Source organism: Tupaia chinensis, unplaced genomic scaffold (genome assembly GCF_000334495.1).
Source record: "Tupaia chinensis unplaced genomic scaffold, TupChi_1.0 Scaffold000275_1, whole genome shotgun sequence".
NCBI classification, from domain to species: domain Eukaryota; kingdom Metazoa; phylum Chordata; class Mammalia; order Scandentia; family Tupaiidae; genus Tupaia; species Tupaia belangeri.
Genome location: NW_006159757.1, coordinates 6920135 through 6933118, shown reverse-complemented (window position 1 = coordinate 6933118; position 12984 = coordinate 6920135). Strand labels below are relative to the sequence as shown.

Genomic DNA, 12984 nt, shown 5'->3' with positions numbered 1-12984 from the left:
GGACCCAGTGGCTTAAAACTCATGCCGGGCGCGTGTGCGTGCATGCCCAAGATCCCGAGAGGAGAACAGAGGAGAAGGGATTGCAGTGTGGCCATCCCCCCTGGGGGATTTCTTGCTTTCTGTCTCTCTGTCTCTCTCTGTCTGTCTGGCGAGCACACGCGCCCTAAAGCAAAAACCTCTCAAAAAAAAAAAAAAAAAACACATATCCAAGGAACATATGAGTGTAATATTAGAAAAAGTAGGTGGCCTAATGGTTAAGTTGCTGGGCTCCCATGTAGTCGACCACGGTTCAAGTTCTGGATCCAACAGCTTAAAACTCACACTGGACACATATGTGTGCATGCCCAAAATCCCAAGAGGAGAATGGAGAAGGGATTGAGGCATGGCCATCCCTCCTCGGGGGGTGGGGGTGGGGTGATTTCTTGCTTTCTGTCTCTCTGGCAAGCAGACCTGCCCTATAGCAAAAATTCTCTCTTAAAAAAAAAAAAGGAAAAAACAATGTGATGTAGCAGGGGAAAAAAACTTACTGGAAGGCAGAAACCAGATCTAGAATCAATCTAAGTGTTCATCAACAGACAAATGGATAAAGAAAATGTGGTGGATGTGTAAGTTTGTGTATTTATATCATAGAATACTACTCAGCCCTTCAAAAGAATAAAATCCTGTTATTCACAGTAGCATAAATAAGTCTAGAGAACACTAAGTAATATAAACCAGGCACAGAAAGAGAAAAACTGCATGTTCTCATTATATAAGTGTATAAACTGAAAACACTGACTTCATGGAAGCAAAGAGTAGAGTCGTGATTACTAGAGTTTGGAAGGGATGGGGAAAAGAACAGATAGAGAGATGTGGGTTAAAGGATACAAAATTATAGTCACACAAAAAGTTCTAGTGTTCTACAGCACAGTAATTACATTTAACAATAATTTATGATATTATTTCAGAACACTTTAAAAGATTTTTTAATGCTCCCAACTCAAAGTAATGATACATGTTTGAAATAATAAGCATGTAAATCATCCTGAATTGATCATTACCTTGTATTTTTGTACTGAAAAGTCACATTGTACCCAATATGTACAATTATCATGTAACACAAATATTTTTAAAGCAAAGTGATATATAATAACCAAGGGATAAGTGCTGTGAAGAAAAATAAGCAGGCTAGCAGGGACAGCATGGTGATGTGGCATGGGATTTTTGAAGTTAAGCAGAGCCCTATAGAAAGCGAGGGAAGGGAACCAGCAGTTAGCATAATGGCTATGTCGCTGAACTCCCACATAGCTGACTATGGCTCGAGTCCTAGACCCGGTGGCTTAAACTCACGCCGGGCGCGTGTGCGTGCATGCCCAAGATCCCGAGAGGAGAATGGAGGAGAAAGGATTGTGGCATGGCCATCCCCCCATGGGGTGTGATTTCTCGCTTTCTGTCTCTCTGTCTCTGTCTTTCTGGCAAGCGCGCATGCCCTATAGCAAAAACCTCTCAAAAAAAAAAAAAAAAAAAAAGTGAGGGAAGGAGTCACGCAGCAATCTGGGGGTGATTTTCAGGCAGATGAGGCATTGATGCAAAGGCCTGAGGCAGAGGCTGCAAGTGTTAGCAGGAAAGCCAGTGGACAGAGAGAATAACACACTCTAAAAGCAAAAGAGGGATATGATCTCACTTCCATTTCAGAAGAATCATTTTGACTGCTCCCAGAATACACTGTAGGGACACAATGACTAGAAGCTGGTAAAGAAGTTCTACGACTGATGCAACAGTCAGGAGAGAGCGATGGTAGCTTGCACTAGCACAGCAGCAATAAGGACTGAACTCAGGACAGAGACAGAAGGGAGAGACAGCAGGGTGTGCTGACAGGCAGAATGGAGTTGGGGAGGCAAGGGCTCGCAGGCCAGGCCTGAGACCATTGTCCTTACAGGGGAAGAGGCGGGCTGCCTGCAAGATATATTTATACTCTGGAACAATATAAATTGCTCAGGTGGCATCTGGGAACGGGCTGATAAGCAGTTCCCGACTTTTCCTGTATTTAAGCACTCACCACAGTGCCTAGACTGTTTATTCGAATCATAGCGTTTATTAAACACCTGGTTTCTTCTGGAAGTCTGGAATTTTGGTATATGTTAGGCAGAAAGTGTCTACATGGCTAGTCCATGAAAAAAACCCTGAGCACTGAGTCTCTAACGAGCTGCCCCAATAGAACATTTTACACACGTTGGCATAACAACTTGCTGAAGAATTAACAGCCACCTGTGTGACTGCTCTGGGTGAGGTCTCCAGATGCTTGTGCCTAGTTTTCTAGCGTTATCCTTCCTTTTTGTTGAATTTTCTTTATACTCTCTCACTGTAATAAACTATAGCCATGAGGGTAACAACTTCTGAGCCTCCCCTGGCCTTCTCGTGAAATACTGAGGCTGGGGAAAGACATGGGATTTAAGACAGAGATACAAGAGCAGCTCCGAGGAGGATGCCAAGGTTTGGGGCCTCCTGTTATAGTTGTCTTTATCTACTATTCCCTTTATTCCAGTGAAAAGTCTCTAAATAGCTTATCTGAGATTTCAATCACACTGAGATTTTCAGCATATTTTTAAATGAAAAAGAAGTTTGAACAAGTTTACTTTCTTAAGGAATAAAAAGGGATCATGGAGTTTAATGACACTTAAATATGTTCTTTCTTTGCCCTTACAGGCTGTGGACATAGATGAAGTTCGCTGGAGAGCATCTAGTTTTTCCCTAGGCTCATCCCTGGCTATTACAAGTGCTTAGCATTGACTTCTGACTTGAACACTCTGTCAGTTTTTCATTCAAACGTACATTCCTCTTGCTGTGATGAAAGAAACTAGAAACAAGTCAGCCTACTGAGAAACCAGTGGTGATCACACCGTGAGAACAGAGGAAAATATATCTAAATTCTATATTTAGAGCCTACAGGAGACTAGCACTTGCTGGAACTTCTGAAAACTTAAAAAAGAGAGAGAATATTTCTTTCTGGTTTTGTTTTTCAGAAATAAAGTAACTGTTAAGATAGTGTGATCCAATGTGCCCATGAAATGTCTCAACTTAATTACGGTCATGTAAGTAGAATAATTCAGTAGAATATTAGCATGATAGTCCTCAAAATACTGAACATACATAAAATGTGGTTTACTAAGTCGAATAGTGTCCCTATTTAGGACGTCTCCTTAAAAATCCACATCTACCCAGGACCTCTGAATAGGACCTTACTTGGACATAGGGTCCTTACCCATGCAACTGAGTTGAGATTAGGTCATCCTGGATTAGCACGGGCCCCCATCACATGACCAGTGTCTTTACAAGCAGGAAAAATCTGGACCGAATGCACAAAGAAGAAAAGACTGTGTAAAGATGGGAGAGAGAGAAAGGAGAGAGGCTGCCACAAGCCAAGGAACACAACCTCTAGCGGCAAGAACAGAGCCTCTCGGGGGAGTGAGGTCCACCACAGGCTTTGATTTTAAATTCTAGCCTCCAGAAGTACGAGAACAAATTCCTGTTGTTTTTAGCTACTTGGTTCATGGTACTGTTACAACAGCCTCAGTAAACTAATAAAGTGATTAGTCTCATGTCCCAAAAATTAAACAGAAATATTCACTTCATACAGATTATAGTTAACAAACTAACCATGGGGGCCAGCATATAGTGTAGCAAATATATCGCAGGACTCCGACGTGGCTGACAGCGGTTCCAGTCCCAGATCTGGTGGCTTGACACTCACGCCAGATGCATGAGCATACATGCCCAAGAGCTGGTGAATGTAAGAGAAGGGATTGTGGTGTGGTCATCCTCCCAGCAACGGGGAGGAGTGATTTCTCACTGTCTCTGTCTTTCTGGAGAGACATCCCAAGGCAAAAAAAATCTCTTTAAAAAAAAAAAAAAAGAAAAGAAAGAAAAGGAACTATCTGTGTTTCTTCCATTGAATTAAAATAAGAGACAACATTTATAAAAGTATCTCACAGGCCAGCAGATGGCATAGAGGTTAGGTCACTGGACTCCTACATGGCTGACCACGGTTCAAGTCCCAGACCTAGTGGTTAAGAATCATGTTGGGTGCATGTGCGAGAGTGCCCAAGATTCCCAGAGAAGTATGGAGGAGAAGGGAATGCAGCTGGCAATCCCACCTGTGGGGGAAGGGAGCAATTTCTAGCTTTCCCTCTCTGTCTCCCTCCTTCTTTCTGGTGAGCACACATACCCTAAGGCAAAAACCTCTTTAAAAAAACAAAAGGTATCTCACAAGCTTAAGAACACATAATAATGAATGCAACCAATTTTTATTTGTGAAGTGCTTACACCATATAGCCTGCCTTATGCTGGGCCCCAAAGGAATATTCAGTATCTATTCTTAAAGCAGTTCTTAATCATGAACAAAATATGGGATAAGGTAATAATTTTTGTGTGTTCTGTCACAAAATTGTCTGAATTCTCACAGAATTAAACTGAAATCAGAAAAGAAGGTAATTATATTTTGGAAAATACAAACAAACTATTAAAACTTGGAATCAGGTCAGCAGTACCTAACAGCCTTTTTGCAAAGAATAGCTGTTCAATCAATGTTTAATGAATTAGTTAAGTTTTTTAATTAGAAGTATATTAGGATTAATGTTTTCACATTTTGAGCCTTAGTATTCATAGTGTGAAATAATAAGTCTGCATTTCCAATTAATCTATATTAACTTGAAATGTTTAAATTCAATGACTTAAAGACATCTGTCCATTCAGGAATTAGTTCATTTCTTCAATAAATATTTATTGAGTCCTCCCATGGTCAAGAAATTAGATTTCCAACAGAGGACAAGAAGGGCATAGTCCTTGCCTTATGGAAGCTTTCAGAGTTAGACAAAGAGAGATAGCTATTACACAAGGAATCGCACAAATGATTATGTCTTTTTCTGTCAGAGAGTACTTGATGGAGCCTCAAATTCGTCTAGGCAAGGGACAGGGGCCAGGCAGCCAGGAAAAGATTTCTTTGGAGTACTCGTATTTGCAACTGAACAATGAGTAAGGTTTTATTATTATTATTATTATTATTATTATTTGGAGAAGTTTTTGCGATAGGGTATGAGTTTAAGCCACTGGGTCTGGGACTCGAACCGTGGTCAACTACATGGGAGTCCAGCGACATAGCCATTACACCAACTGCTGGTAACCGATGAGTAAGAATTTAACAGAAAGAACAAAACAGGTATAAAGGGCATTTGAAGAAATGAGAAGGGCCAGCATGGAGCCAGTTCAGCACACCAGGGAGATACATCACACAGCATGTGACTGTGAGGGGAAGCACGGGGAGCTTGGACCAGGCTTGGTACATCTGGGAAGGCCATAGAAACTTCATTTTATCTGAAAGAGTAGACTATATGATTTTCTGAAATGGCAGTTCTCCTGAACTCTAACCAAAACAACAGCAAAGAGATTTTATTAAAAAAAAAAAAAAAAGACACAAAATTACTCAGCAGCAACAAAGGTATGAAAGCCAAGAACTGATGAAGTAACTAATTGAACTCACTCAGCAAAGCAAATCTCATGTCTTGAGCAGAAAAGCTAAACACCAACCCACTTAATTCAGCAGAAACCTCGGAAGGTTCAGAAACTAGTTAACACCAGATATGTCCAAAAGGGGAGGGAAAAGGAGAGATGAGGTAAGTGGGAGCACAGAAACCCAGAGCTACTCCCCCGAGCCCACTCTCCAAGGCCAGCCGGCCTCTCTCAGATGTGTCAGAACGGACAGTGCCTGGTCTCTGGGTGCGGGTACATAGGCACTGCTCAATGCTGACACCCCAACCTTCTTCTCCCACTTGGCTCCTGGAACACTGGTAGTCAGACCTTCAGCCTCAGGTGGGAGACTGAAAACCTGTCCCTAGGACATCAAAGAGGAAAACCACAGTATGGGTTTGAATATTGCTCATCTGAAATGCTTGGGACCAGAGGAGCTTCCAATTTGGGTTTTTTCAGATATTGTAATGTTTACTCATTCATAATGAAATATATACTGAGGACAAGACCCAGGTCTAAGCAGAGAATTCATTCGTGTTTCCTATTCTCCTTATACATATAACCTGGAGGTAATTTTACACAATAGCTCTGTATTGCAACACTTTGACTGTGACCCATGACATGAGGACAGGTGTGGGATGTTCCATGTGCGGCTTCAATGCTGGCACTCAAAAGTCTCAGATTTAAAATGTTTAGATTAGGGATGCTTGACCAATACAAAGAAATGACCCACAAGTCACACTCTAGCCCTTTCACCTGCTTTCTAATCGCCCCTCTCTTACTCAAAAGCAGAAAGCCAAAGACTCAGGTATCTGAGAAACTACTTGAACAAAGAAGGAAACCTAAAGGAGCCTGAAAGAAACAAATTATTCAGGGAAGAAAAGAAAACTGAAAAAAAAAAAAAATTCAGGAAGTCCAGCAAGATAAACTACTGCTTTCATGCAATATGAACAGGATACTCAGAACATTAAGAGGAAAGAAATAAAAGAACCAAACAAGGGCTCATAAAAATATGACAGCAGAAATAAGTTGAGAAAATGTCTCAGAGCACAGAGTGAACATGGCTTTCAAAAACAGGAGTGAAAAGGAAAATGAAAATAAATTTAAAAAGCCAAGCCGGGACTATAACATTCTCATATTCACCATTCAAGGAAGTATGACATAAAACCAAGATGAAAGATATTCCTTTAAGACCTAATAAGAATCTAAGAAAATATACGGGGGAACCAGCAGTTAGCATAATGGCTATGTCGTTGGACTCCCACGTAGTCGACCATGGTTCGCGTCCTGGACCCGGTGGCTTAAAATTCACGCCAGGCGCGTGTGCATGTGTGCCCAAGATCCAGAGGAGAATGGAGGAGAAGGGATTGCAGCGTGATCATCCCCTCTGGGGGGTGATTTCTCACTTTCTGTCTCTATGTCTCTCTCTGTCTGTCTGGCGAGCGCACGCACCCTATAGTGAAAAACCTCTCCAAAAAAAAAAATATATATATATATTAAAATTAAAAGGATGAGTTTTCAGACACCTGAATGCTCAGAACTATGGGTGGAAAAAAAAAAAAAACACATCAAGGCACCCCCAACTCCAGAAAATTCAGAATAAAGAAGACAAAGAGAAAGTGTGATTCCAGAGGGGGAGGGAAAAAAAAAAAACATGGAGTAAAACCTCCAAATCTTGTGACAAATGATAGCTTGCCTAGAATTCAATAACAAAACAATCAGTAAAGTACAAGACAGAACAAAGGCATTTATAGTTGCTCAACGTGACAAAGAAACGTGGACCGTATTTTATCATTTTGCAACCTGAAGAAAGAATGCCAAATAAGTCAGACCACAATTGTTAACAGTATCTGGCTCATTCTGACCATGTACTGAGAAGTTCCCAGGCCCTACTCTTGGCCCAGCTGCTTGGACCAGCAAATGATCATTTCACTGAACAGAAACATTCTGCTGGCCTGCTCCTGAGAGCCAGAGTAAGCCACAAAAGCAGAAGAGGTAAACTTACTGATTCCTGCCCATATTTCTAAGGTTTGTCCAGTACCAAGAGCTCATACTCCAACTCTGGCAGGTGACTGGTCATGATAATTTCTAATTCTCTTAAAACTAGCTCATGACATTGCCTACAGAATTCCTTTGTCAACTCAGAGTTTGAAGAGTCAGTTGATTTTCCAGATGCTGACCAGCTGTCTTCCCTCCTCAAAATAGGTAATGGGCCCTCTTCTAGTATTAGGACAGTGCTCATGTCTTGTTTTGTCAAAAGGAAATAGCATTACATTTAGGAAAACATAAATAAGTAGGAAAACTAGAAAGAGAAGCAAGGGAGGAACTCACATGGAAGTTAGGATCTTGGTGGCCAAGGCCAAGCAAAGAAAGGGGCTTCAGGGTAGACTATGGGGAGATCTTCTGTCAGGCTGGAAATACTTATTAGACTAGATAGCAGGTACTTGTATTTTTATTTTCTTATTCCTTGAACTCTTCACATAAAATAAAATTTATTTTTTGAATGGTAAGGGATTTAGGGCTGGTCCCGTGACGTGGTGGTTAATGGAGCCAGATCCCACATGACTGACTGTGTGGTTTGAATCCTAGTCCCAGAGGCTTGCATGCCAGGCTCTATGTGCATGCCCCAAATCCCAAAAGGATGAAGAAGGGATTGTGGTGTGCCCATGCTCTACGGGGAGCTTTCTCCCTTTCTCTCTCTGTCCATCTCTCTGTCTCTAGGAAGTACATATGCTCTCTAGCAAAGAAAAAGAGAAAGAGAGGAGGAGGAGGAAAGAAAGAATTAAAGAAAGAAAGGAAGAAAGAAAGAAAGGAAGAAAGAAAGAAAGGAAGAAAGAAAGAAAGAAAGAAAGCAAGCAAGCAAGCAAGCAAGCAAGCAGGCAAACAGGCAAGCAGGCAGGCAGGCAAAAAGAAAGAAAAAAGAAAGGAAGGAAGGAAGGAAGGAAGGAAGGAAGGAAGGAAGAAAGGAAGGAAGGAAGGAAGGAAAGTAGCAAGCATGCAGGCAGAAAGAAAGAAAAGAGAAAATAAAGAAGGAAGGAAAGGAAAAAGAGGGATTTGCAAGTTAAGGCGTTTATCACTAAAGCTACTGTGAAGTGGAGAAAGTGGGCATCACCTGCAGAAGTGACCAGAATAAGCAGGACAGGTTGGCTCACACATGTGCCCATGCACAGAGCTGATGGGTACAAAAGATTAAACGCTGTTTCTCTGTTATGTTTTTGTGGGTTGGGGAGGATATAATTAAAGGAAGAAAGGAAGGAAAGAATAAAGGTAGAGGAGAGAGGCCAGAAGAAGAAAGAGAAAGAAATATTTGGTCACTTAGAAAAAATTGCCTATAATGTTTCATTGTCAATCATTATTACTGCTAACAGCTTATTATATTCCTACTGCTTTAGAGGACAGTAGGCTCCAAATACTGTAAAAATTATCTTTCAATCAAACTTCAAAACATAATTATAGGGGCCAGTGGGTGGTGTGGTTAAGGCGCTGGACACTCCCACATGGTCGACCACCATTTGAGTCTTGGACCTGGTGGCTTGCTTTCTCACTTTCTCTCTCTCTGTGTGTGTGTGTGTGTGTGTGTGTGTGCATGCCTCTGGTCAAATTAAAATAAATGAATGAATAAACAAAATTAAATAAATAATTCTTTATAAAAGTAGTAATCATATGGTTAGGTTTAAGAAGAGGTTTTACTAAGTCCAGTTTTATAAACCAGAGAAGTGCTCAAAAAAGAAAGGTTAATGATTTATGATGACTGCTTGAAATTCTGAGAACCTGTATGTAAACGAAGTCTAGGAAGCCCATGATCCCACCAAAGCCTGAGACTCAAGCTGTGTGTGAAACCCAAATACCATTTTTTTTAAATTGCTAAACGGTGAGTACACTGGCCAGAGAGTGAGAGGGAGAAAGAAAGCACCACCCAATGGGGTATGGTCACATGGCAAACTTTTTCCTCCATTTCTCTATCCCATCAGGCTTTGGGGCAAGAAAGCACATGCTTTTGGAATGTTTTTCAAGATACCAGGGCCAGGATTTGGACTGCGGTCTGGCTCCCAATGCACAGAGTGTAACCATGGTCCCTCAAACACCACGTAAACTTCACTTTCCCTTTGAAACTTCTGCACTGAGGGAATGAGCCTTCTCACAGCTGAAAAGCAAGGTAATGTGTGCTGAACACAACCAGATTGAGAAGTACCCAAGGAAACTATTGTAATATGGGATGCGGCCTTTCCACATAGGCAAGAAAGGAAGGAAGGAAGGAAGGAAGGAAGGAAGGAAGGAAGGAAGGAAGGAAGGAAGGAAGGAAGGAAAGTAGCAAGCATGCAGGCAGAAAGAAAGAAAAGAGAAAATAAAGAAGGAAGGAAAGGAAAAAGAGGGATTTGCAAGTTAAGGCGTTTATCACTAAAGCTACTGTGAAGTGGAGAAAGTGGGCATCACCTGCAGAAGTGACCAGAATAAGCAGGACAGGTTGGCTCACACATGTGCCCATGCACAGAGCTGATGGGTACAAAAGATTAAACGCTGTTTCTCTGTTATGTTTTTGTGGGTTGGGGAGGATATAATTAAAGGAAGAAAGGAAGGAAAGAATAAAGGTAGAGGAGAGAGGCCAGAAGAAGAAAGAGAAAGAAATATTTGGTCACTTAGAAAAAATTGCCTATAATGTTTCATTGTCAATCATTATTACTGCTAACAGCTTATTATATTCCTACTGCTTTAGAGGACAGTAGGCTCCAAATACTGTAAAAATTATCTTTCAATCAAACTTCAAAACATAATTATAGGGGCCAGTGGGTGGTGTGGTTAAGGCGCTGGACACTCCCACATGGTCGACCACCATTTGAGTCTTGGACCTGGTGGCTTGCTTTCTCACTTTCTCTCTCTCTGTGTGTGTGTGTGTGTGTGTGTGTGTGCATGCCTCTGGTCAAATTAAAATAAATGAATGAATAAACAAAATTAAATAAATAATTCTTTATAAAAGTAGTAATCATATGGTTAGGTTTAAGAAGAGGTTTTACTAAGTCCAGTTTTATAAACCAGAGAAGTGCTCAAAAAAGAAAGGTTAATGATTTATGATGACTGCTTGAAATTCTGAGAACCTGTATGTAAACGAAGTCTAGGAAGCCCATGATCCCACCAAAGCCTGAGACTCAAGCTGTGTGTGAAACCCAAATACCATTTTTTTTAAATTGCTAAACGGTGAGTACACTGGCCAGAGAGTGAGAGGGAGAAAGAAAGCACCACCCAATGGGGTATGGTCACATGGCAAACTTTTTCCTCCATTTCTCTATCCCATCAGGCTTTGGGGCAAGAAAGCACATGCTTTTGGAATGTTTTTCAAGATACCAGGGCCAGGATTTGGACTGCGGTCTGGCTCCCAATGCACAGAGTGTAACCATGGTCCCTCAAACACCACGTAAACTTCACTTTCCCTTTGAAACTTCTGCACTGAGGGAATGAGCCTTCTCACAGCTGAAAAGCAAGGTAATGTGTGCTGAACACAACCAGATTGAGAAGTACCCAAGGAAACTATTGTAATATGGGATGCGGCCTTTCCACATAGGCAAGTTCCAAAAAAGAAGAGCTGGTTTGGTCATTTCCTCTGATCTGAATGGCTCATTCTTGCCCAGAATTTAATATTCATCTAAGTTTGAAGCATAATTGGGAAAATGTTAACAACTTGGAAATCCATTTCAATTGAGAACTGTTTGGTAGACTTTCATCTTTGTGTGAGCACCTGGCAGAAGGTCTAATGCCTGGTAAGTGTTCAGGACACGTTTTCTTAGCCACCATGAAAACTGAAGCACCAAGAGAAACATCATTTTCTATCCTTTTGATGAAATAGCAAAATTAGACTTTCTGTATTCAACTTATTTATCCAGTGAAAGGTAAGGAGGTAAAAATATTTGTACAATAATACATTAAGGAGAAGAAAAAGTTAACCTAAAAAAATTTTAATTAGCATCTTAGAATATGGGCATTTAGAAAGATTAAAGGGGAAAAGATAGCAAAATGGAACAGATAAAATTTCAACACTGAAAATGAGGACTGGCTAAGAAGGTAGCTTTTTCAAAAGTAGGGAAAAATGTGACATGGAAAATGTTTTAGACAGTTTATGCTTGAAAAAAATAGAAAAGTTGTTAAGAATTGATATCTTACCTTAAAGACTTCCATTGGAAGAGGAAACTTTGCAGCATCAATAAGGGATTTTTCCAGAGCACATTTCCATTCAGAGGTCATCTTCAAAGGATAGATTTCTGTATCAACAGCAAAACACATAGGAGTTTAAGGACTAAAATGTTCTGCTGGGTGGTTCTGTCTTAAATTTTATCTTCCCAGGCTTTTATAATAGCTCAGCACTCTCAGTAACCGTAACAGTACACACCCTGCCTGCCATAAACAGCCACCTGCTAAAGGAAGTTTTCTGAAATTAAATAGCAACTTGGGATGCTGCTATCAGAAATGAAGAATAAACTTAATAGGCCTCTTCTTCAGGGAACATTTGTATGCATTTTGTTGGCATTCTGTAAGTAATTTCATGGCGTGAATCACATTAGCAAAACCTTCAGTCCTCCCTAGCCCTGAATTCCACCTATCACCTCAGAAGTAAAAGCCACTGATGAAGAACTTATTATCTGATAAATTTCTCAACTACAATGCTTGCCTGGCATTTGCGGTTATTACAACAAATTTTTCACTAAACCTCTAAGCGCTCCTATGCTAAAAATAGTTCATGGAAGTTAAAAAATTATTAAAAGGTAAATTAAAATTTACCAACCAAGTTTAATATTTACACTTGAAATGTTGCTAACACACCACATGTTGTCCATATTCTTCCCCAGGCGGTAGGGGGAAAGAGATTTACAGATGGAGGTTACACAGTCTGAATGCAAAATTAAAAGAAAAAAAACTGTTGAGCACTGTTTTTACCTATTGCTGAAACTGCAGGGGAATTTTATGGCCTGATCTCAATAGATTTAAGACCTTATCAAAATAGGATTTGCAGAAGCACTCACTAGAAGTAGATATGTTTATACCTTCACTATATCAACCCAGGCTACTTCAGACAGACAGTTAGGATATGAATATGAATTTAAGCACAGTTAAAAGGCAACATTAAACCTTTGAGGCTATATTTTTAATTTCTTGCATGTCTGCTTTTTAGCATGTAACCATATATTTTGATCCTCATAGCTTTTGAACTCACCTTGAGCTGTAAGTCCCTCTATTTTAGCAGTTTAGTTAGTCTTTCCAGGACATAATTATGATAGGTATAAGATGCTGCCAAACCTAGCCAAGTTGTCAGTGCACTGCCAACTGTCATTGGTAGTTACACAAAGTCACACACAGTGTTTACTCATGAAAAAATACATTCTACTTGTGTGTATTGTCTATAGTCCTTTCTAATATGTCATGTATACTATTCTAGCTGGGGAGGTTTTTTTCCTTCTAATACGGTATTTCTTCTGTTTTTCATTCATGAGAGAG

General features: G+C 40.4%; 1 protein-coding gene across 6 annotated transcripts in view; it reads right to left on the bottom strand.

Annotated features, from left to right (window-relative positions):
* Window positions 1-12984, bottom strand: part of SFMBT2 (Scm like with four mbt domains 2) — a 264272-nt gene that overhangs the window by 120167 nt on the left and 131121 nt on the right. For 5 of the 6 annotated variants that reach the window (XM_006150049.3, XM_027772467.1, XM_014588412.2 and 2 more), the window contains one exon: window positions 11656-11753. In XM_006150049.3, coding sequence (XP_006150111.1) covers window positions 11656-11753 — 98 coding nt within the window. Of the gene's footprint in view, window positions 1-11655; window positions 11754-12984 lie in introns of those variants that run through there. The other variant, XM_027772468.1, reaches the window with a different exon arrangement.